The sequence below is a fragment of the Rhinoraja longicauda genome, chromosome 13 (assembly GCF_053455715.1).
Source record: "Rhinoraja longicauda isolate Sanriku21f chromosome 13, sRhiLon1.1, whole genome shotgun sequence".
Taxonomy (NCBI): domain Eukaryota; kingdom Metazoa; phylum Chordata; class Chondrichthyes; order Rajiformes; family Arhynchobatidae; genus Rhinoraja; species Rhinoraja longicauda.
Genome location: NC_135965.1, coordinates 11,379,450 through 11,405,948, shown reverse-complemented (window position 1 = coordinate 11,405,948; position 26,499 = coordinate 11,379,450). Strand labels below are relative to the sequence as shown.

Sequence of the window (26,499 nt, the reverse complement as noted above, 5' to 3'; positions counted from 1 at the left end):
CCTTTCAATCTTCTGCAGTTTCCAGCTTTTATTCCCAAGCTTTAATCTATATCAGTAATGGCCCAAGGTGCAATGCTGCAATTTTTATGGCAGACACTGCGTATAATAGCACTTATATTGTGATATTTATCTGCATTACAACCCATCACTGATGGGTGAAGGAAGAAGGGAATGGCACTGAGCTACAATGGACACAAATGTCTTCTTGGGGCAGCACAGTGGTGCCGTTACAGAGTTACAGTGGCAGGGACCTGGGTTCGATCCTGACTATGGGTGCTGTCTGTGCAGAGTTTGTACGTTCTGCATGGGTTTTCTCTAGGTGATCTGGTTTCTTCCCACACTTCAAAGCCTCACAGGTTTGTTGGTTATTTGCTTTAGTAAAGTTGTAAATTGTCCCTAGTCTGTGCGATAGTGTTAGTGTACTGGGTGATCACTGGTTGGCATGAAGGGCCGGCTTTCTTGCTGTTTCTTGAAAGTCTAAAGTTTAAAGTAAAGTCAAAAGTGTACACACGTGCATAAGGAATATTTAACAACAAGGCAATTTGTCAAAGTACGTCCAAAGACGTACAGGTTTGTAGGTTAATTGGCTTGGTAAAAGTATAAATTGTCCCTAGTTTTTGTAGGATAGTCTTAATGTGCGGGGATTGCTAGTCGGCACGGACTAGATGGGTTAAAGGGCCTGTTTCCGCACTGTATCTCAGAACTAAACTAAACTGAACTAAATCATGAATCTAGGTCATGTAAAGCACTTCACATTTAATGAACAAACTGCAATGGCAGTTTTGGATTAATGCAAATTATTATCATTAACATGCAGCAAGATAGAACAACCAATCTGCACACAAAATCCACAAACACCAGAGAAGATGGACAGTTAGTTAAAGGGGAAACATTTGCTATGGATTCAGATCAATGATAGGGAAAGAGGAGGTGTGTGGTCCAGGTTCTCCTCGTCTCACTGAGTGGTGGAGTTGAGCTCCCTACATCTTCACTCTCATGGTAGGCCACCTATTTTGCTTGATGGAAGGAAGCAAGCCCATATCCCTCCAAACCCGTCTTATCCATATACCCCTCTAAATGTTTCTTAAATGTTGTGATAGTACCTGCCTCAACTATCTCCTCCAGCCGCTCATCCAATACACCCACCACCCTTTGTGTGAAAAAAATACCCCTCACGTTCCTATTAAATCTTTCCCTCTTCACCTTAAACCTATGTCCTCTGGTTCTCGATTCCCTTACTCTGGGCAAGAGCGTTTACCCAATCTGTTCCTCTCATGATTTTGTACACCTCTTTAAGATCACCTCTCATCCTCCTGTGCTTCAAGGAATAGACTCCTAGCCTCCTGAACCTCTCCCAAGAGCCCTCATGTCCTGGCAACATCCTCGTAAATCTCTGCACCCTTTCTAGTGGAAGATTTAACACAGAATGTAGAACTACCCAGTCTACACGAGGTGATTTGGTACCATTCTCGATGAGATCAATGGTTTCATGTTCAACTTCACCCTCCAGAAATCTAACCGCAGAAGTTCTGAAGGAACTGTGTCCTTACAGAGGTGCCAGCATTTGGATGGTGAAATCTGCCCACTCAGCTGAACTTAAAAAAATCCTATATAACATTGACGAAGAACAGGAGTCACTGACTTGTATATTGACTGATGATTATTGCTCAATCAACATCCAAAACAAATCATTTGGTTGTTATCACTTGCACATTTCTGAGGCCTTGCTGGGAGCAACATATCTATGATGTTTCTTAATGTCAGCCCCCTTAAAATCACTTAATTGACTACAAAGTGGTTTCAGATGTCTTGCTCATATGAAGGGCACTATATCAATGCAAATATTTTCTTTACGTGTGCAGGAGCTGATACTAAAGCACACTTAAACTCAAGGTGAGAGAAACTATACTGTTTAACTCACTAAATACTGCACAGAAAGAGAGACATCTTACATCACATGATGGTGAATCGGTGGAATTCATTGCCACAGACAGCAGTGGAGGTCAAGTCATCGGGTATTTTTAAAGCAGAGGTTTTTGAATAGTAAAGACGTCAAAGGTTAAGGTTAGAAGGCAGAAGAATAGGGTTGAGAGGGAAATTAGATCAACCATGATCGAGGGGCAGAGCAAACTTGATGGGCCGAATGGCCCATTCTGCTCCAATGTCTTATGAACCTGAAGGGCAACTTCTTCACACAGAGGGTGGTGGGTATATGGAACGAGCTGCCAGATGAGGTACTTGAGGCAGGTACTGCACCAACATTTAAAAGACATTTGGACAGGTATATGGATAGGAAAGGTTTAGAGGGATGTGGAGCAAATACAGGCAGGAGGGACTAGTGTAGATTGGACATCTTGGACGGAATGGTCAAGTTGGGTCCCACTGAAATGCCAAATTACTTTTCATGAGGGATTCATGGAGTTTATAAAGTTGCAGTTTTCAGGAACAGTACAACACAATGGTAAATATGTCATCTATACTTCATATTTTCTCACTGATGGCTATAGCAACAGTCAATGTTAACCCATAGATTTTATACAGAATGCAAATCCCCACTCTGAATTCTCCCAAGCATTAAACATTCACCCGTAGTGTTTTTCTGAAATATAATATTGTGTTTTTTATAGTACGTATGTATTTTTAAAATTCTTTTGATCAATATATCTGATGAGGAGTAAAGACACCAGAGGATGCTGTAAGTCAAGGTGCAGGAAGGTCAACTATCCAGTTTGCCACGGCGCGCAATCTAGACAAAGTGGATTTAATATCAATAACAGACATAAATCAGTCAGAACATGCTAACTAAATCAATTTTAGTGGCTACAGGTAGGGAGCAGACATGAAGCACATTGTGCACAAACTGAAGCAATCATTTAAAGTAGCAAATACGACAGGCCAACTGCCACAGCGAGCTCTGTCAAACATTCGGTGGGTTATGGGCTGTTATTCCTGATGGGATGCTGACAATGCTGCATCACAAATGAGGGAGAGGGCTCCTGGAGAGCATCTCCGGAGAGAAGGAATGGGTGATGTTTTGGGTCGAGACCCTTCTGCAGATTAGTCAGGGGAAAGGGAAATGAGAGACATAGACGATGATGTGGAGAGATAAAGAACCATGAATGAAAGATATGCAAAAAAGTAACGATGATAAAGGACACAGGGCGGGAAAAAGGAAGGTTGCCTTATAATTAGTTGATTAACTGATTTGATCCCCATACAGAAACACGGAGCTATTTAACATGAATCTGATATCTTCTCATACCGCTCATAGTCCTACAGCGTAGAAACAGGCCCTTCGGCCCAACTTGCCCACACCGACCAACATGTTCTATCTACACTAGTCCCACCTGCCCGCATTTGGCCCATATCCCTCCAAACCTGTCCTATCAATGTACCTGTCTAATTGTATCTTAAATGTCTCTGTCTCAGCTACCTCCTCCGGCAGCTTGTTCCATATACCCACCATCTTTTATGTGAAAAAGTTGCTGCTCAGATTCCTATTAAATATTTCCCCTTTCACGTTAAACCTATGTCCTCTGGTTCTTCATTCCCCTACTCTGGGCAATACACTCTGCGTGTCTATCCGATGTATTCCACTCATGATTTTATGCATGATCTTCTCATGTATGGAATCATTTAGCCAGTTGAACTTTCCTATCAGATTATTAAGGAAGCCCATTGCTGATGTGGTAATGAAATCTTAGGGTGCGATTTTAGTCTTCATAAACTGAGAACTGTCGATTGTTTGTGTGAAATTCTGGCCAACAACAAAAGCGACAATCTCAATGTCCTTCCATTCCAATGAATAGAATTAAATAAACCTGCAGTCTGAAGAAGGGTCTCGACCCGAAACGTCACCCATTCCTTCTCTCCCGAGATGCTGCCTGACCTGCTGAGTTACTCCAGCATTTTGTGAATAAATAAACCTGTGTGTTTTGGAAAGTGGTGGATTCTACTCAGCTGATGTTCAAAGTAAGAACGTAAGGACTATGGGCAGAAGACCAGTAGCCATTCGTGCCTGCTCCACCACTCGATAAGACCGTGGTTGATCCAAACTTGGCCACTTTCACATTCTCTCCCCTTTGTAAGTAAAATATCTCTCAACCTTCATAAGTTCATCAGTAATAAGAAGCAGAATTAGGCTACTCGGCCCATCAAGTCTACACCGCCATTCAATCATGGCTGATCTATCTCTCCCTCCTAACTCCATTCTCCTGCCTTCTCCCCATTACCCCCGACACCTGGACTATTCAAGTATCTACTTATCTTTGCCTTAAAAATATCCTTTGACTTGGCCTCCACGGCCTTCTGTGGCAATGAATTCCACAGATTCACCACCCCCTGCAGTGAATTTTTATTATTATTCATATTTGGGTATCTGAATGTCACTGGCAAGACCAATAATTTTACCCACCCCTAATTTAAAGAGTAATCAAGTCATAAAACATAACGCCAAGGGCTGGCACAGTGGCGCAGTGGTCGAGTTGCTGTCTTGAGGAGCCAGCGAACCAGATTCGATCCTGACTACGGGGGCTGGCTGTACAGAGTTTGTACATTCTCCCTGTGACTGCATGGGTTTTCTCTGGGTGCACCAGTTTCCTCCCACATTCCAAAGACGTGCAGGTTAGTAGATTAATTGGTTTCTGTAAATTGGCTCTTGTGTGTATGATAGTGTATGGGTGATCGATGGATGGCACAGACTTGGTGGGTGAAGTGCTGTTTCCATAATGCACCTCTCAACTAAACTAAACTAAACTAAAGACAGAAACAGCCCATGGCCCATATCCCTCTATTCCTTTCCTAGCCATTTACCTGTCCAAAATGCTTCAGAATGATTATACCTGCCTCTATCACCTCCTCTGGGAGATGGTCCAACACACCCACCACCCTCAAAAACCTGCTTTTCTGATTTCCTTTGATTATTTCTCCTCTCACCTTTAAACTATGTCCTCCAGTTTTAGTCCCCTGCAACCTTGGAAAAAGACAATGCCCTTCATCATTTTATAAACCTCAACAAACTCACACCTCAACCTCATGAGAATAATCCCAGCCTTTCCAAACTCTCCTTGTAACCCTCCAATCCAGGCCATATCCTGGTGAATCTCTTCTGCACTCTCTCTAGTGCTACCATATCCTTTCCATCGTGTGCTGACCAGAAATGCACACGTTATACCAAGTGCAACCTAACCTCGTAAAGCTATAACATGGTGTCCCAGCTCTTGGTCTCACTCCCCTTATCTATGAAGGCAAGCAAGCTAAATGACTTCTTTACTCTCCTATCCAACTATGCCACCATTTTCAGGGAGCTATAACCTTGCACCCAAGATCCATCTGTACATCAATGCTTCTAAGGTCACTGCAGTTTACTGCATATGTTTGGTCAATATTAGACAACTCAAAACACATTGCCATACACTTGACTGGATAGGATTGAAAGATGATAAGCTGCCTTCTTGAACCGTTGCTGAAGGCACTCTCACAGTGTTCTTGTGGAGGGGGATCCAAGGTATAAATCAATGATCCCGTTGCCTCCATAGATGCTACCTGACCGGCTGAGTTCCTCCATCAGTTTCTCTTTCGTTTCAGATTACAGCATCTGCAGTTTCTTGTGTCTCCAGGATTTAGATTTAGTGACAATGAAAGATCGGCAATATCTTTCCAAGGCAGGGCAGTAAGTGACTTAAAGGAAAATTGTGGCGTTCTCAAGTGCGCACTGCCCTTGTTCTTCATGGTGGTGTAGGTTGCAGATTTGAGAAGTGCTATCGGAATTGCCTGATGAAGTTACTGCAAAGACTATGAGACCGAGCATATCAATTATCTATGCCCCAAAAGTAGCTGCGGCTGAAGCCTTGCTGTTTCAGTGCAGTTATAACATGGATATCTGATGAACAATCGGAACAATTGCCTTTTACACAAAGCAGGGACTAACTCGTTTGGGCCTATTAATGACCAATGAATCTAATCTCCATTAGCAACATGATAAAAGCTGTCAACAGTGGTATTAAGTGAAGATGGACACAAAAGGCTGGAGTGACTCAGTGGGACAGGCAGCATATCTGGAGAGAAGGAATGGGTGTCATTTTGGGTCGAGACCCTTCTTCAGTCAAAGCACGTTGGCTCCGTTTGATTGTCGTATAAACATCCAACTATTCCTCCCTTAACAACAGATTCCCTTAATAAGCGGCCTATATTTTTCTGCTTTCTGTCTCCCACGTTTCTTGAATAATGGCATTATTTTTGTGGTTTCCAATCCTCTGTGACCTCTCCAGAATGTAGAGAATTTTAGTATATTATAGCCAAAACATCCAGCATTTCTGCAGCCACTTCCTTTAATATTCTAGGATGCAAGCCGTCAGTCATAAGTTCATAAGTCATAGGAGCAGAATTGGGCCATTTGGCCTATTGAGACAACATCGACTTACAATCATGGCTGAGCGATCTTTCCCTCTCAACTCCATTCTCCTGCCTTCTCCCCATAACTTTTGACACCCTTACTAATCAAGAAGCTGACAATCTCTGCCTTAAAAATATCCATTGACTTGCCCTTCACAGCCGCCTGTGGCAATGAATTCCACAGATTCATTACTCAAGGAATTCCTCTTCATATCCTTTCTAAAGCTACGTCCTTTTATTCCGAGGCTGTGCCCTCTGGTTCTTGACTCTCTCTCTTTAGTGGAAGCATCCTCTCCACATCCACTCTATCCAGGCCTTTCACTATTGGGAAGGTTTCAATAAGGTCCCCCCTCATCCATCTAAACTCCAGCAAGTACAGGTGCCAGCAAACGCTCATCTTATGTTAACCCAACCATCCCGGGGATCATTCTTGGAACTGGGGACTTACCAGTCTTTTGCCTCATTGTTTGCTTGATTCTTGATTCTTTTTGATGATAGTGATTACATTTCTCACCCTCTGTATACCCTTCCATTGGAAATCATGATGAAGACTGCATCGTATACTATTGGACCCCAAGGATTGATACAGTCAATGATATCTCATCTTTTGTAGATCTATGGTACTTTCTGCTTCTACCCTGGCACATGTTTGACTCATAGGAGCTCATCTTCTGCAAAAGGAGTACAAATTGGGGTGAGGTTCCAACGAAGAGGAGGATAAACTTTGTCCCCTTGAATCTACCCATCTGACCACTGAAGGTACCCAGGAGTGCGGATTCACTAAGGATGATGACGTCATGTGTGCCTGGCATCAGGAGGAATTCTCATATGAGTACATTTTGTGCCGATGCTAAGGTTACAAAATACTAGCACATGCCATGCCCAAGATGCCACCTGTGGGTCATGCAGAAAATCAATTCCTTGTGAATGCAGTGCCAGCCGTGAGAAGCAAATTGGAAGACATGGCCAAAGATTTGCTGTGACTGCTTGCAAATTCCCGTGGCTGGGAAACTCAAGATCAACATGCATCATAATCTCACTGGCGAGAGGTGTCCAGGCAAGAATAGGTACCTGGCACAAGGTCTTCCTACAGTCTCGTACATCAGCGAAACACCGAGGAAACCCAAATACTGTGCAAATACAATATTCATCAGAGATGCAATGGATGCGTAACAGGCTGTGACAGGCAGACCTGGGCAATATCACCACCAACTGATCACATTGTTGCCCTGCAGTCCAACGATATTTAGTTGTGAGCAGTGGTGGGCAAACAGCTGGCATGAGGAGGAGCCATCAAGAATACCACATCCTCAACAAAGGCAAATCTCAGTACATGAGTGCTGGAGATACGGCTAAGGCATTTGCACCCATCTTTGGAAAATGTTTCCAGACAGATGATCCATCTTGGCTTCTCAGATTCCCCAAACATCTCAGAAACGTCTCTCCAGCAAATTTGATTCACTCCACCTGGAATGATGGAGAGCATTGGGCAGAGCAAAGGCTCTTGATTCAGACAACATTCCAGGTGTAGTACTGAAGACATGCACGTCAGAGCTAGCTGTACCTCCACAAAGATGCTCCAACACTATCATAACAATTGCATCTGCTAAACAGTGTGGGGAATTGCTTATGTCACTGTTCACAAAATGTAGGACAAATCTAAACAAATAATTACAGAGTCACAGAGTCATAGAGTGATGCAATGTGGAAACAGGCCCTCTGGCCCAACATGCCCACACCGGCCAACATGTCCCAGATACACTAGTCCCACCTGCCTGCATTTGGTCCATATCCCTCCAAACCTGTCCTATCCATGTACCTGTCTAACTGTTTCTTAAATGTTGGGATAGTCCCTGCCTCGGCTACCTCCTCTGGCAGCTTGTTCCATACACCCACCACCCTTTGTGTGAAAAAGTTACCTCTCAGATTCCTGTTAAATCTTTTCCCCTTCACCTTAAACCTATGTCCTCTGGTCCTCCATGTACTAACATCATCAACAAAGAGATGGAAGATGTCATTGACAGGGTCATCCAACAGCATTTAATCACCAATAACTTCTTCATTGATGTCCCAATTGGGATTTCATCAAGACTACTCTGTTCCAGACCTCATCAAGTCAAGTTGCATTTGGTTGCCAGAGACACAAGTACAGTGAGATACAGGTACAATAACAAATTGCACTGCAATTATTCTCCTTCATTGCCCCAACATCACCTCACAAGACTGTGATGGCCACTACCCAGAGGGCAAGGCCAACAGGGAAATTCATCACTTACAGGATCCCCTCCAAGTCAGAAACCATCTTGGCATTAACAACTATCGTGGTTCTGTCATCATTGCTGAGTCTAAATCTTGAAATTCTCTCCCTAATGTAACTGTTAAGTACCTTCAGAAGTAAGTGGATCAAAGAGGAGGCTTCCCATTCATTTATCAAGAGAAATTAGGAACAGGTAATAAATGCTGTTTTCCGTTGTGATAGTCAGATCCTGAAAAATAATCGGATTGCGAACCAGAGGACATAGGTTTCAGGTGAGGGGGGGAAAGATTTAACAGGATGCTGATGGGTAACCTTTATACACAAAGGGTGGTGGGTATATGGAACGAGCTGCTGGAGGAGGTAGTTGAGGCAGGTACTATCATAACGTTTAAGAGACATTTGGACAGGTACACAGGGGAGGATAGGTTTAGAAGGCTATGGGCCAAGTGCGGGCAGCTGGGACTAGTGTGGGTGAGGCATGTTGGTTGACATAGGCAAGTTGGGACGAAGGGCCTGTTTCCACACCTATGATTCTATGACTAAATAAGAGGAAACATCTGTATTTCAAGGCTGGTGTTATTTGTTTGCCATGGAGAGCAAACATTAAGCCTATTATTTTTGGCAAATGGTATCCTTGTGAATTTGAATGTCTCAGATGCTGGGAGAAGGAATATTATTTTAGTTTTAGTTTAGTTTAGTTTAGTTTAGTTTAGTTTAGTTTAGTTTAGTTTAGTTTAGTTTAGAGATACAGTGAGGAAACAGGCCTTTCGGCCCAGAGTCCACGCCGACCAGCGATCCTCACAAACTAACACTAACCTACACACACTAGGGACAATTTACAATTATACCAAGCCAACTAGCCTACAAATCTGTACGCCTTTGGAGTGTGGGAGGAAACTGCAGCTTCCTGGCGAAAACCCAAGCAGGTCATGGGGAGAACGTACAAACTCCACGCAGACAACATTTGTAGTCAGGATTGAACCCGGGACTCTGGCACTGTAAGGCAGCAACTCTACCATTGTGCCACCTGTTATTCTATGCTTTACATCTGGCACCAACACAAAGCAATGTCAGATTGGCTACACCACAGCATTTTATACTCGCCGCTAGAATGTGAGTAACATTTGCACAAATTTCTGCACTGGCTTCATACTTACAGGAGCACAGTCATCTTGTTTCCACTACATGTGGCTAAAGAGGAGATAACTGTCCATTCCTGCGTGTACTGGGTTGTAACATAGAGTTAATGACTGCAAAAGATTGACCTCATTGCAGAATCATATCATCATATCATATACATACAGCCGGAAACAGGCCTTTTCGGCCCTCCAAGTCCGTGCCGCCCAGTGATCCCCGCACATTAACATTATCCTACACCCACTAGGGACAATTTTTACATTTACCCAGCCAATTAACCTACATACCTGTACGTCTTTGGAGTGTGGGAGGAAACCGAAGATCTCGGAGTAAACCCACGCAGGTCACGGGGAGAACGTACAAACTCCTTACAGTGCAGCACCCGTAGTCAGGATCGAACCTGAGTCTCCGGCGCTGCATTCGCTGTAAAGCAGCAACTCTACCGCTGCGCTACCGTGCCGCCCTGTTAGGTCTTTTTAACTCTCCACTTCTAGTGTGGATAACCTGATTTTAAGAGCAGACAGACAGAACTAGAAGTGGGAGTTCACACAAAGGGTGGTGGGTGTATGGAACATGTTGCCAGAGGAGGTAGTTGAGGCAGGGACCATTGCACCGTTTAAAAAAACAATTTAGACAGGTACATGGATAGGATAGGTTTGGAGGGATTTGGGCCAAACACAGGAAGGTGGTTCTAGTGTAGATGGGGCATGTTGGTCGGTGTGGGCAAGTTAGGCCGAAGGACCTGTTTCCACACTGTATGACTCTATGACTCTATGAGCTGCCCGTTCGGTCCATTGTGTCTGCTTCGCATATGGTTAGATCATGGCTGATCTTTTTCTTCAGTTTCACTTTCCTTTAATAAGACAATGCTTACTTTTCTAAATAATCTAGGAATTCTTTATTTGACACCAGCTCGTAAACCTGTTGATCAAGTTCATTTATAGACCGTTCCATGAACGCCCATAATCTTTCTGACAAAGATGACTATTATTTTCTTCATTAAACTACACGACCAGCCAATCACTTACTTTCCATGGGGTCCTTGGACTTCCTCCCACTGGCCGATTTCCTCAATAGACTCCTTCCTGAGGTAAAGAGGCAGCTGAGCTCTTCCAAGGGGCTGGTTGGTGTTCTGGAGCGTGACCCGCCATGCCCTGATGCTTGGGACAAAGAGACATTTCCTGTCTTTCCTCCTTCCAGCATAGGGGGTTTTGTAGTCTGAGGCACTGCGGAAGAACATCTTGGTGTTGGATGTATAGACTCATAGGGTGGGGGTCTTTTTAAGCCTAATGGAGTCATGGACCTCCCCATGGTGGCAGGGGGTGAGGTTATTGAGTGACTAAAATGACCTTGAAGACTATGAGGAGATGGCGCTCTATAGAGAGTTGATGGAAGTGGCGGGGAAGAAGAGGGCCTTCCGGTCGCACTTATTCCATGGGAAGATGCCAAGTCCTTTTCCACCTTCTGGTATCCAGAAGACTGAGCAGGGAGCGATGATGGGGAAGCACCACTTTGCTTGATGTAAGATATGCTTGTCTCCAGGACTGGAAGCTTTATGACTTCGAGAGGAGTTAAAGGGGATTCATCCGAAGCTGGGGAGCATTGACTGGGAGCCGGGGGAAACACTAATAGAGGGGGGCGATGAGGGAGCAGATTTGGGAATGGAGGTGGAATCTCACAAAATAAGCCCTTCGAAGTTGTTGGGATTGATGACTTTGTAATATCCACTTCAGGCACAGTTGGGGTGGGACATTGAGAGTGACAGTCTGTTTGACCTTCCCTGCTCCATCTGAAGTCTTGGATCACTTCATCGAATAACGGATACTTCATTTCCTCATAAACTGCTTCACTCTGATCATCGTCTTCCCTCTTGATGTCACGTAATATATTCCCGACCATTTCAATATACACAGGCTCATCGTCCTCAGTTCCCCGAGTCGGGCTAAACGCTTGACCGGAAGTGTTCTCTTTGCTCGCGCCAGTGGTCGATCTTCTGCCGCCGTACTTTGAGCCGTACGTTTCGTCGAAGGACGTGCTGAGCTGCGTGTTAGGGTCACGCCTCGGCTTGGGAGGTGGGATCTTCTTGCCATATTCTTCGCTGTGGGGCCTGGGTTTTGTTGATGCTAGGGCAAAGATAAGCAGGCATAAAATCAGGCAAGTCAGATATGTCCAGCCATAAACGATTATTGCAACGAAGAGATGCTCGTTAGTTACACATTTAAAAGACCCAAAAAAAAAGATATTACGCGCCTTTCATGATTTCATGATGCGGGTATGAACATTCATTTCTCTAATTTCAAGTATCTCCTGCATTCCTTCCCCTCCCCTTTCTCCCACCAACTCCCCCATCCTAGTCGTTCTACCTATTCCACCGGCCACATCCTTGCATCTGTGGACAATAGGTGCAGGAGGAGGCCATTCGGCCCTTCAAGCCAGCACCGCCATTCAATGTGATCATGGCTGATCATTCTCAATCAGTACCCCGTTCCTGCCTTCTCCCCATACCCCCTGACTCCGCTATCCTTAAGAGCTCTATCCAGCTATCTCTTGAATGCATTCAGAGAATTGGCCTCCACTGCCCTCTGAGGCAGAGAATTCCACAGATTCACAACTCTCTGACTGAAAAAGTTTTTCCTCATCTCAGTTCTAAATGGCCTACCCCTTGTTCTGTATCACACCTTCCCCAGCCAACATTGGGCCATTATGGGCTCCACCCTTCCTCAAGTCATCTGTTGCCAGCCTTGATTTGATCAGGCTTTTTCTCGCCACCAGTTTATTAACCCCCCCCATCCCCCACCTCCACTTTCAGTCTGAAGAAGGGTTCCGACCTGTAACGTCACCTCTTCTGCAGGGATGCCGCCTGACCCGCTGAAGTACCCCCCCCCCCCCCAGCATTTTGTGTCTCTCTTCTCATCCTAAAGACAGGTAAGTGCATTTGAAGAATACTCACTGCTGTAAAGTGAGATAGTTGATATATTTCAGTCAGTCAGATGCCACCAAATAATCACCAAATAATAATTGGTAATAATATCATATCATATCATATCATATATATACAGCCGGAAACAGGCCTTTTCGGCCCTCCAAGTCCGTGCCGCCCAGTGATCCCCGTACATTAACACTATCTTACACCCACTAGGGACAATTTTTACATTTACCCAGCCAATTAACCTACATACCTGTACGTCTTTGGAGTGTGGGAGGAAACCGAAGATCTCGGAGAAAACCCACGCAGGTCACGGGGAGAACGTACAAACTCCGTACAGTGCAGCACCCGTAGTCAGGATCGAACCTGAGTCTCCGGCGCTGCATTCGCTGTAAAGCAGCAACTCTACCGCTGCGCTACCGTGCCGCCAACAGTAGAGGGATAAATGAACACCAGAGAGAACGTAGAAATATGGAATAGAAAGAAGTACCGCACAGGAATAGAATCTTTGCCCCACAATGTCTGTGGCGAATATGATGCCAAGATAAAATAATTTCATCTGCCTGCACATGATCCATACCCCTTCATTCTCTGCATATCCATGTCTCTTATCTAAAAGCATCTATGCACTTCTTTACAACTCTGCTTTGGTACTTTTACTATCCATGTGAGAAGGCAGATTGGTGCTAATTATCATTCCATCTGAAATGCATCTGATTTGTGTGTCCCTCCTTCAGAACTGCGGTCTGGATTTTTATCCTTAAATTCCTGCACTAGACCTGTTTCTGAGGCAGAAGGACCCCAATAAGCCACAGTTGACATTGGAAACCTTTCATGTTCTGAAAATCCAAAATTAATAAATTTACTGTTTGGGACACATCAGTGGAAATGAACCCACCTGTTGATATTTGCAACACTGTAAATACAGGGTTTCACTGTGAATACTGCACAATTAATATTCTGTACTTCAAAAGAACGTAGAAAGGTATAGCACAGTAACAGGTCCTTTAGTCCACAATGTTTGTGCAAACAATTATACCAATTTAAACTAAGGTGTTATTTTAACAATTGTTTTAAACTGAACAACTGAAACCAGTCTGAAGAAGGGTCCCGACCCAAAACATCCCCTGTCCATGTTCTTCAGAGATGTTGCCTGATCCGTTGACTTACTCCAACACTTTGTGTCCAATTTAAACTAATCTTATCTGTCTACACACGGTCTGTATTCCTCCATTCCTTGCCTGTTTATGTGCCTGTAAATGTTGCTGTTGTGTCTGCTTTCACCACCACCCCTGGCAGCACGTTTCAGAGTACCCACTACACTCTGCGTAAAACCTGCCTCACACATCCCCTTTAAACTTCCCATTTCTTACCTTAAAGTCATGCTTGTAGTATTTGACATTTGGGAAAAATATTCTGACTGCCTATCCTATCTATTTTTGCTCATAATTTTATATATTTCTATCGGGTGTTGTTAGTCATGTTCCAAAGAAAACAATCCAAATTTGTCGAACCTCTCCTTGTAGCTCATACTCTCCAATCCAGGCAACATCAAGAGAATCTCTTCTGCACCCTCTTCACATTCCTCTTGTAATGCAGCGACTTGTGCTGCACACACTACTTCAAATGTGGCCTAAACAAAACTTTACGCAACTGCAACATGAGTGCTAATTTTTATACTCAACTAGACCAAGTGTAACCGTTGGGCCCAAACCTCTCCTGCATTGGTGCAGCACCCTCTCCTCCCACCCTCCCCTCTCCCCCCCTCTCCCCCCCCTCCCCTCCCTCCCTCCTCCCTCCCCACTCCCTTCCCTTCCCCCCTCCCCTCCCCCCACTCCATCTCCCTCCCCCCTCCCTGCACCCGCCTCCCTCCCTCCCTAGGAGATAGATTTAAACTTTAAAGTGTGAATAACTTTTAAAATATAGCACCGATTTCAATGAAACGTCGTCCATTAGCACCAAAGGGATGACGGTGAGTAAAGTGGGCCTACAATTGTCACGCTATCGTGTACCGTTTTGGCTGTAGTTCAGGAACAAACAAACAAACAAACAAACAAGAGTTTTAGTATATAGATGCCTTAACCAATGAAGGAAAATGTGCCATACTCTATCCGTCAAAGAAGGGTCCCAACCCCAAATGACACCTATTCACTCCCTCCACAGATGCTGCCTGACCAACTCAATTACTCCAGCACTTTGTGTTATGCTCAAGAATCCAGCATTTGCTGTCTCTTCCTTACTCTATCCAGTTGTGGTTGCCTCTTTCATGGTACGATAGACTCGCTCCACAATATTGCTAGCCAACAACTCAAAAGCAATTTAAAAAACTGCAAATTTAAAATAAAAACAGAATTGCTTGAAACAGTCAGCAGATCAGGCAGCATCTGTGGAAAGAAAACAGAGTTATCATTTCAGGTCCGAGACCCTCATCAGAACTCACTTGGTTAGATTGACAGTAAGCAAACCCTCACATTAGAAACGAGAACTCACAGATGCCATTTTGAGGTCGGGCAAATTTGAGAAGAACTCCAAATTTACTGCCTTATTTTGTAAATCAGCATCTGCAGTTCCCTGTGTCTGAGTACCTCTAGTGATCGCCTGTTGATTGCAAGTATTGGCAAAGGCATTGGCCTGTATTTCACATTTGCCCCACTGACTTCCTTCTCTCTATCTAAATGCCCTCATTCATTGGCTCACCACATGGCTCTTTAAACTGGACAATTGTGGCCTGCTTATCAGAAGGTTGTCCCAAGTTGGCTTCAACCCACACTCTGTCATTTTTTTCTCTTTTCTCAGATCTGGTCAAGGGTCTTCAGCCAAAAATGTTTCCAGCCTCCTCTTCTCTTATTTCAGTTTTCTTCTTCCTCCTGGTCCTTTCATCCCAGCAGAAAATTCTGGGAATTCTCAGCAGGTCAGGCAGTGTAGGTGGAGGGAGAAACAGAGTTAACGTTTCAAGCTATTGGGATAACACGTTCTTGCTACAGATTCCCGATGTATATTCTGTTCATATTCCAGAATTCCAGCCACTGCAGTATTTTATTTTTGCTTTCTATGTTAATAGAATAGATACAAGTTCTGGCTATGCTTGGTGACCAATTTTTCACCTAAAATTTGACAAGTAACTGGTTTCAGCTGGAGAGATGGGTTGGAAGCAACTGCAGATGCTGGTTTAAGATAGACACAGAAAGCTGGAGTAACTCAACAGGTCAGACAGCATCTCTGGAGAAAAAGAATAGGTGACATTTCGGGAGGAAGGGTCTCGATCCGAAACATCCCCCTCTTCCTTTTCTCCAGAGATGCTGTCAGACCCACTGAGTTACTCCAGCATTTTGTGTCTGGTTTCATCTGGATCTCCTCTTCACATAGTTACCAATGTGGTGTTGTAGTTTATCCATAGGTCTGTGGGTGCAATTAATAAAGCTATTAATCCGTACAGTGGAGTCAGTGCTTCATCCATCCTGGACTCTAGTGTTGGTGACAGACCAGCTGAGCCAAATGTATAACACTTATATTGATGAGGATTTACGAGGCTGCTGCCAGGACTTGAGGGACTGAGCTAAAGGGAGAGGTTGTTGCAGGCTAGGACTTTTTTCCTTGGAGCCCAGGAGGATGAGGCTGATCTGAGAGAGGGTTGATGAGGGAAATAAATAGGGTAGATGTGCAGTCTTTTACCCAGAGCAGGGGAATCAAGAACCAGAGGATATAGGTTTAATGTGCAGGAAGGAACTGCAGATGTTGGCTTACTCCGAATATAGGCACAAAATGCTGGGGTAACTCAGCGGGTCAGGCAATATCTCTGGAGAAAAGGTGACAAATAGGAGACCCTTCTTCAAACTGGGGCAGATAAAATGTGTAGGCAGGAACTGCAGATGCTGGTTTACAACGAATATAAAGGAACTGCAGATGCTGATTTATACCGAATGTATAGCTTTAAGGTGAGAGGGAATAGATGAATAAGAACCTGATTATATGGAACGAGCTGCTGGAGGAGCTAGTTGAGGCAGGTACTCTAACAACTTTTAGAAAACATTTGGACAGGTACATGGATAGGAAAGCTTTAGAGAGATATGGCCGATTACCGGGCAGGCGAGACTCGTGTAGCTGGGGCATCTTGGTCAGCATGGGCAAATTGGGCCGAAGGGCCTGTTTCCATTTATGTGACTCTATATAAATACTTTTGGAAGTTCCAAAATGTAATACAAACGTACTCTTACAACTTATAAAGGCTGCACAGATTTCAGACAGTGTTTGACCAAAATCTCTCGACAGGCAGCTGTAGCACATGAAACAATGGTCCATGTTACTGTGGTCATACATTAAAAGATCATAACAGAGCTAATAGTCATTGCTAAAACACAAACAGCCAAAATATGCATAAGGGTAGTTTATAGATTTATTTACAGCAGGTATTAAGCATATTAGCATTCGATATTGTTCCAGCACTTTGAGACCGCACATTAACCTTCAGGCTGTTTATAGTGACGTTAATGGGCAAATGTTTAGCTTGTCTACTGGGCATTCCTTTTCGTTGTATTTTTGAAGAGAATTTCAACTTCTCTCAATAAATGGTTTAAAATCTGTGCCAAAAATAATTCAGCAATATCACATAAATTCAGCAGTCTAACATATACAGCAGTAATCATGAGGCTACTGTTTTTAAACAAGCCCCAATCCAAGAGTAATCTTCAATTTTTCAAATCTGTTGTGCAACACAAGTATATGAATAATCATGATAGGTTTTTTTGCAGCAAAGTAAGAATGTGTGCATGGAAGACCAGAACTGACATTTATAAACAACAACTTCAATAATTTCTCCCGGAGGTGGAAATGTCTCTTAGATTATGTCGAAGCATTTAAGAATGTGCTCATTTTCATTGGGGTCTTGAAATTGAATTATGTCACAGTAAGCCTTGCCTTTGTCTTATTCGGCCATTATCATCTATCTCCATTGCCTTTTTGCAGATGCTATTACTTAGATTGTTTCTACTTTAGAGGCTTTCTCAGTGAATCACCCATCGATTTTCTTGAAGTAAATTGTGCTGTTCCATTGCTTTCAAAGGGCACCCGCCTGCAGAATGACAAGCTCTCTCACAATAAAGAAAGAAAAGGAAAGTTCAAAAATATATCTTCACGAGCTCGGCAGTGAACAACTCCTATGCTTAATGTAAAATCGCAGGAAGTTAACAAACTTCCTATGCAATAATTAAAATGACACTAATATAATTAACAGGTCCTTTAATGGAATCATATTTCAAAGTGAACATGTTGAAAGCATTCCATGGTGTTACTGTGCAACAAGACAAAGATCACATTTGATATTCTGAACACTTATCCAATTGGTGTCCATAACCATCAGGGCTGTTGGAATTGACTTTTGTGCAGAATTAATTACTGCTACAGCTCAAAATGGTTCTGATTGAGGTTAATAGAAAAATCTGCAGGGCGAGCTCTCTAAATACCTTGTGCATAAGAGGGAAAATGATGTTATCCACAGCTGCATGAGTAAGATTGATCTAATACCTCGTGTGAAGGGCTGATATTCCCCTGTTCTGCCTACTCTACGGAATACCAAGGCTTTGATTTCACATGCCTACTTGGATTTCCTTGCTTTTATTTTACTGCTTTGCTGTTGAGAGATGATCTTAAATCCCCGCAATGGGTAGGAGAGCCGAGGAACCAGGTAAAATTCCATGAAAGCACAAGAAATTGCAGATGCTGGAATCTTGCAGGTGCTGCAGGAACTCAGCGGGTCAGGAAGCATCTCTGGAGAACATGGAGAGGCAACGTTTTGGCTAAGGACCCTTCTTGAAAATTTCATAAAATTTGGTTTTAACTGTGATAGATTTGGGAGTAGCTGTGTAAGCTGCTTTGGGAAGGTGGGCCTGTCATGATATACAAGCAGCAGGGGGCCTGTTCTTGATATTTTGGCATTCAAATTTAACATTGCCCGGGCTGGGTGATGTAGCAGACAATTTGATCATACGTTAACGCAACTGAATGCCATTCCCATCTCTATCTGAAATCAAGACAGGTGTGACTTCGTAGATAACCCTCAGGATCATGCACAACAAGCAAGAATCCTCGCCCAGTTCAAGCGCCTAGAAATGTATTGTCTGCAGGCCATACATTTTTCCATAAATGGAGATTTAACTCATTGTCTTTCACCAACACAACCGCTGCCTTGAACTTATCCTCACATTGAACAACTTCTCCTTCAACTCCACTCGCTTTCTCCAGATCAGAGTGGGAACTCGCACAGCCCAAGCTGTGCCTGCCTCTTTGGGGATATGTGGACCAGTCTTTGTGTACACAATTCCCAGGCCCACTCCCTCAACTCTTTTTCCAGTACTTTGGCGAATGCATCAGTGCTCCTTCCCGCAGTCATGTAAAAAGTGAACTTGACATTACCTTTGTTACCAGTGTCCATTCTGTTCTCACCTTCACTCAATCCATCCTTGACTTTTCTCTCTGTCTCAGGCGTTCGGCTGGTCACAAACATCCACCACATTGCCTGCAAATACTGTAACGTATGGGTTGAAGGAGGGGGACCCACGCTGCCAAGAGCTGGGAAGGTTGCCCAGGGCGAAGAGTTATCTTGGGAAGGAGGGTGGGGGGGGGGCAGCGAGGGCTTGCCGAGAGCAAAGTGGTACTTGGCAGGGGGGCTGCCGAAAATGATGAGGGGACTCAGTGGGGATGGGGGCACCAAGAACAAAGGGAGGGTAGGCCAGTAGGTGGGGCGGGGGAGCTGCCGAGAACGAATGTGGGACCCAGCGGGAGGCAGGGAGAAAGGCGGGAGCTGAGCAATCTGGCAGTCAAGCATCTGTAATTCTTTCCACACTTTTTTCATGATCTCTTTATTGTTTTCTGTATTTTCCATTTTTATTTCAGATTTATTGAATTATGTTGAAGTGAATCATTACCTATCTCCAGTGATTTATTAATACGTTTTAAAAAGCAGTGTGATATTGAAAAACGTAAGTGTACCTTTGAGTAGAGTGTAACGTGTGATATAACTTTTGATATCCTGTTTCGTTTAGAGATACAGCGTGGAAACAGGCCCTTCGGCCCACTGAGTCTGTGCCGACCAGTGATCCCTGCACATTAGCATTATCCTACAGACTAGGGACAATTTACAATTTTCACCGAAGCCAATTAACCTACAAATCTGTACGTCTTTGGAGTGTGGGGGGAAACCGGAGCACTCGGAGAAAACCCATGCGGTCAGGGGGAGAACGTACAAACTCCGTACAGTCACCAACTCGGGGTCAGGATCGAATCAGGGTCTCTGGCGCTGTAAGTCAGCAACTCTACTGCTGCGCCACCATGCCATCCCGCTAACCAGTTATACCGGACATTCTACTGTGTGGGTTTTCTCCGGGTGCTCCGGTTTTCTCCCACATTCCAAAGACATACAGGTTTGCAGGTTAATTGGCTTCGGTAAAAAAATGGTAAGTTGTCCCTCTTGTGAGTCAGGGCCATCTTAACGCATGGGCCTGATGGGCACTTGCCCGGGGCCCCACGAACATAGGGGCCCCATGCTGATCTATGTATGTTAAGTGACTTGCAATAAATAAATACTACTTTAAAAATGTAGGTTCAATAAATGATTTTTTCGCAACATTTTCGGTCCTTAAGTGCTTCTCACAGCGATCTGTAAGTGCTTTTCACAACAATGTAGCACCCTAAGTCCATCGCTAAGTGCTTTTCGGTAAGTGCTTTTCGCCGGCACGACAGGCGGGGCTGGTAGGGAAAGGGGGGTGGGGGAGAGTAATGGTAGGGGCCCCAGTACACTGCTTTGCCCGGGGCCCCATAATGCTGTAAAAACGGCCCTGGTGTGAGTAGAGTAGTGTTAGCGTGCAGGGACCACTGGTCAGCGCGGCATCGGTGGGCTGAAAGGCCTGTTCCTGCGCTGTATCTCCAAACTAAACTAAACTAAAATTGTACCAGATATTGTTATTAGTTGAAATCTACTGCCTTTAATAATGAATGTTTTGTTGGAAGCTTGATCTCTTTGATTTGCCTGCACAAACTGCAACGCCAAAGAGCCTGCAGACACAATAGAAAAGCTGAGCTGGCTCAACGCAGCCCAGACACAAAGACTGAGGGCTTCATAGGCTGCATAGAATTGCTGACCCAACAAAGAAACATGCTAGCCATTGATATTATTGGATTACAAATCCATTACTGTCCAGCATTTATTAATAATAAATGTTTAATTTATAATTGCTTCCACAATTCCCAGCTGATTGACATTGACCTGATTATTCAAAATAATAGAAGGTGTTAGCTAGCCAGAGGAAGCCAATCTTTTAAGGAATTGTGGCACTCCATTCTATCATTGACCTTGAGACCCGACCTACACCTTAATGTTTCTATACTAACTTTGGTGTAAAGGCTCTTGGCTTGTGTACACCCCAACACTCTTCAGCTAAAATTATTAATAATTTTGACCAGGATGCACATAAATTAATGTATGTGCATGGCATCTCATGGAGAGTGGATTTGGAATGTGGAAATGACATGCAGAGACATGAGTTATGCCTCTGCTCCTGAAACATGATGTACTGATCCAATTAGGGCAGACACCCAGCCAAACCTCTTCTGGTGATCTCACTTTCTACCCCACCTCACACGGAGATTGGAGACCCACTGTCACAACCATTCTCACCGAGTATCCCTATTAGAATAAGGTGCTGAAAGGGGATGAATAGTCAGAATCAGCAGAGAGCTTCTCAGCACGGAAACAGGCCCTCTGGCCATTCGAGTCAGGCCCTCTGGCCAGCGATACAGCACGGAAACAGGCCCTCTGGCCAGCGATCACCCCATACACTAACACTATCCTACACACTGGGGACCAGCTGCAATCTTTACCAAAGTCAATTAACCTACAAACCTGCACGTCTTTGGCCTGTGGACCGAAACCGGAGCACCCGGTGAAACTCGTGCGGTCACAGGGAGAATGTACAAACTCCGTACAGACAGCGCCCATAGTCAGGATCGAACCCAGGTCTCTGGTGCTGTAAGGCAGCAACTCTACTGCTGCGCCACCGCGCCGCCCCAACTTGAATATCCTGCCACTTAAATTTGCATGCTCATGAGTTGTGCAACGAAAGACAGAGTTCACCAGTGAGACAATGGGCTTGGGAAAGTGCACGGACTTTGCAGTGGTTGTAAAGGGGAATTAATGCCATGAAATCTGTGGTTAGTTGTACGCTGACAATGAACACGAGATCAAATCAATAAATCAATTAGTGCAATTCAAGAATAATCAATTAGCAAAGACTAGGAAGCAGTTCCTTTATGCATATTATTCTTCTCAGTATTTACAATTATTGATAAAGCCGAATACTGCTGAGCGAGACCTATTAAAGTTAACAAATGCAGCTGATGGTTACAATAACATTTCATTTATCTCATGGTGCAATTACAAGCAATGGAACAGCATCAATATAAGGTGCCTCTATGTTTCCTCTGCTGTTACAGAGGAGACTATCACTCAGCATCATAACAAAGGTGGCGACATGCAGGTGGACTCCTGTCATCCTTTAAGTCACAGTTGGAGAGCAGGCCTGAGCTACTATCTACCTCATTGTCAACCCTGGGACTTTCCTTGATCGGACTTTACTGGAGTTTATCTCGCATTAAACATTATAGACATTATTCCCTTTCTCGTGCGTTTGTAAACTATAGATGACTCGATTGTAGTCATGCACTGCTTTTCCGTCGACTGGTTAGCAGGCGGTAAAAGCTTTTCACTGTACCTCGGTACACGAGACAATAAACTAAACCCAAAAAATGTTGGGTTAAAGTCTGCCCGTGCTAATACCACAAACAGGCATGCAACACACCCCAAAACAATTCTTGGCCAAATGATGGCACTGTTTAAGTAAACCGGGCAGATGAGAACTTACTGAACTGAAATAAAATAAAATTTGCTTTGAATGTGGATTTTGCTCTGTGTTAGTACATGAAGCATACAACGCATGGAGCAATAATGCCCTTGTGGATTCCCAGAAGCGTTTTGTGAAATTGGATGATAATGCATTAAAAGCCGCATAATGACGTCTGCACGCAGAATCATGTGCTATTCCCGTCAGTGCTCACAATGTCATTGCTCCGCTGACTGCTGGAAAGTGAGTCAGAGACCAGTGAACTCTTCCCGTGGAGGTGAAATAGACTCCCCTTGGGTGAGCTGGGGGAAGGGCCTGCACGGGCATCATCTGTGCGGCAATCCCGCACCACAGGATCGACTCTTGTACCAACCGTGACCCCAAGACACTGTGAGGTGCAGGCTGATCAAGGAGCTGGAGGCAGGGTCCAAGTTCTGTGGTAACATCAAACGCAGGAGGTAGTGCTGTTGCACACATGTCCCAGGGTTCCGGGTCGCATTCTGACCCCGAGTGCTGTCTGTGCAGGAACGTTCACATTCTCCCTGCGGCAAAGTGGCTTTCTCCCAGGAGCTCCAAGTCCCCCCCCCTCGTCCCAAAGACATGCTCGTCACTTAGTTGGGACAGCAAATTGCCCATGCAGTTAGTGGGTGGCAGGGGATGTGGGATGCATGGCGATTAAGCAGGGGAACAGGATTAATGGGAGGGTGCTGCATCCCAGCAGGAGATCAATAGACTGAAAGGCCTAGTTATGTGCCATGAGAAGTATAATAAATATGAAGAATAAATAATACCTCTTGGAAACGTTGAATAAAGGTAAATCAGCTTGTCAAGGTCCAGCATCTGTCCAGAGTGTTGGATCACCTTTACGTTGTAGCCAGATTGAGAAAATACTGAGAGATGGAGAGGGAAAAGGAGTGAGGACAGGCAAGCTCCGAGCTGTAAACCAATTTACAGAATAACTAGGAGGTTAACTTGTCCCACCCAACACTGACTACTGGGCCAACCAGGTAACCAAGCCTTGGAACTGACTTCACGGGACCCGTCAGGTGAAGAGCAATTTCTATCATAAATGAAGGGGAACAAACATTACAGGTGATAAGAATTTTTAAAAACAGTAGCAGCTGTAGGCCACTCGGCCCCTCAAGTTTGTTTTATCAGTCATTCCTCTGACATCGACAGTTTATGACTGGATGACTAGATTACTGGGGGTGATTGTAGAGAACATTGAATCCTCCAATTTTAGGTAACTAAACTAACTAACCTACTAGCCCCCCCCTCCCATTTTCACACCTCCATTTCTCCCCCTCTCCTCTCTGTGCCCCACCTAAATCCACACCCATTTCTCCCATTCCCCCTTCCTCCATCCCCTTTCACCTACATTCCTTCCTCTGACTTCACAATTTGCACCTCTTCCATTAGACTTTAGACTTTAGAGATACAGCACAGAAGCAGGCCCTCCAGCCCAGTCCGCGCCGACCACCAAACACCCCGTACACTAGCACTATCCTACACACGAGGGACAATTTACCATTTTGTTTACCGAAGCCAATTAACCTACAAACCTGTACTTCTTTGGAGTGTGGGAGCAAACCGGAGCACCTTGAGAAACCCCACGTGGCCATAGGGAAGTGTACAAACTCCGTACAGACAGCAGCCGTAGTCAGGATCGAAAACGGATCTCTGGCGCTGTAACGCAGCTATTCTACCGCTGCACCACTTGGCTGCCCTTTATTTTAGAAGTGATAGGATTTTATTTAGTTTGAAGGTGTCACAGAGCACAAATTCTTATCTCCTTATCTCAAACATTTTGTCTTTTCATCTCTGGTCTTTATCCAACCATCTGCCAATCCCCCTCCACCTACCCCCCCTTCCCCCACTCACCTGTGTCTAGCTACCACATGCCCTACTTTGTCCACCCCCCGCCTCTCTTCCAGGCTTTTCCCACCCACCACACGAAGGGCCCCAACCCGAAGCGTCAACTATCCATGTTCTCCAGAGATGCTGCCTGACCCACTGAATTACTCCAGCACTGTGTCTATTTTGGTGACTATCGAGGCAGTATGTTGATTGTGAGGTGAAATCAGTCAGAGGACACTGTTATTTGCAAGTGTGGATGGAACACAAATGCACAGAGGCCATTCAGCCCATCAGGCCTTTTCTGACATACATTTTGATCATGACCAACTTGCACCTCAACCAGGTTTATCTACCTTTGTTTTATATCTGCTGTTATCAGCGCCTAATGAAATATTTTACATTATGGCTCGTTTAATGTCCACAAGAACTATAATTGGAAGAGTTACAGGATTCACCCTCGCCCCTGTTACACTATCGCAGTCTCTGCAGCATTGTAAAGGTCGGTGGTGTTTAATGTTCACTCACCTGCATTTTTTTCCAGCTCTTTCAGTGTTGTTCCCATTGGCACTCCCATTCCAGCTAATCCAGGTGTCACTCCAGTTCCACTTGCTGTTGCTCCTGGTCCCAGCGCCCCCTCTGTTCCGGACGTCCCCGCTGTTTCCAGTGCCCCGTCTGCCCCCAGCAACCATCCTCCCCCCCCCGACCCTGGTGTTGCCGCCAGGCCCACGTTCACCGTCTCCGCCGAGATGCTGAGCTTGGTGCTGGGGGCCCGTTTGGGCTTTGGAGGCGGCTGTTTGCGCGCGCAGGCGTGACTTTCATCCTCGCTCCCTCCCACCGAGTGAAGCGACTGTGACCTGACTGAAAAGCCGCTGGTGCAAGGGTGTGGCAGGCGGTCTTGAGGGGCTGGCAGCGTCATGAATCCCATGCGGAAGTGCTTTCCCATGCAAGTGCCTTCGCCGCCTTTTCCCACATCTCCACCTAGCCTGGAAGAAAATCAACAAGGGCTGATTACAAGCTTGAAGAAGCATTTGCATTTCATGAATGGTTCCAGATTTTTGTAATTAAAAAACAGTTTAATTATTCCCTTAATTATAACAGATCATAGTAACCATATTGCACCATAAGGTCATAAGATCTAGGAGCAGAATTAGGCCTATTCGGCCAATCAAGTCTACTCCACCATTCAATCGTGGTTGATCTATCTTTCTCCCTCAACCCCAACCTCCTGCCTTCTCTCCATAACCCCTGACACCCGTGCTAATCAGGCAGGCTGAACATACAACATTGAACAGTACAGCACAAGAACAGTCACTTCGGCCCACATTGTCTGCTGAACATGATGCCAAGACCAAGTCTAATCTGTCTGTACATATTCCACATCTCTCCATTCCTTGCATATCTATATGTCTATCTGGATGTCTCTTAAATGCTACTATTATATCTGCCTCAACCACCGCGATCCAGGCACTCACTGCCATCTGTGTAAAAGACCTGCTCCATCCATCTCTTTGAAACGTTACCCCTTTCACCTTAAAGCTATGTCCTCTAATATTTGTTCTGTCAATGCCTCCCATAGTTTTATATGCTTTTACCAGGCCTGCTCGCAATGTCCGGCATTCCAGAGAGAACCATCCAAGCCCATCCAATCACTCCCTGTAGCTAATACACCCTAATCCAAGGAATATTCTGGTGAACCTCCCCAGCACCCTTTCCAAAGCCATCACATCCTTCCTGTAATGGGTGACCAGAACTGCACGCAATACTCCGTATGCGGTAGTATCCGCATCAGAGCCTCAAGAAGGGCCCCAATCCCAAACATCGCCTGTCCATTCCCTCCATAATACTTATCAAGGAACTGCAGATGCTGGTTTAAACCATAGAGATAAAAAGCTGGAATAACTCAAGGGGTCAGACAGCATCTCTGGAGGAAAGGAAAAGGTGACGGTTTGGATCGAGACTCTTCTTCAGTTTTGATGAAGGGTCTCGACCCGAAACGCCAACTATTCCTTTTCTCCAGAGATGCTGCCTGACCCGCTGAG

The 26,499-nt window shown here is 44.8% G+C and overlaps 1 protein-coding gene across 6 annotated transcripts in view; it reads right to left on the bottom strand.

Annotated features, from left to right (window-relative positions):
* The window catches only part of nyap2a (neuronal tyrosine-phosphorylated phosphoinositide-3-kinase adaptor 2a), a 150,856-nt gene that overhangs the window by 48,942 nt on the left and 75,415 nt on the right, over positions 1–26,499 (bottom strand). For 5 of the 6 annotated variants that reach the window (XM_078410343.1, XM_078410341.1, XM_078410340.1 and 2 more), the window contains 3 exons: positions 24,986–25,443; positions 23,395–23,493; positions 10,816–11,910 (listed from right to left, as the gene is read on the bottom strand). In XM_078410343.1, the coding sequence (XP_078266469.1) occupies positions 10,816–11,910; positions 23,395–23,493; positions 24,986–25,443 (1,652 nt within the window). The remainder of the gene's footprint in view (positions 1–10,815; positions 11,911–23,394; positions 23,494–24,985; positions 25,444–26,499) is intronic. The other variant, XM_078410344.1, reaches the window with a different exon arrangement.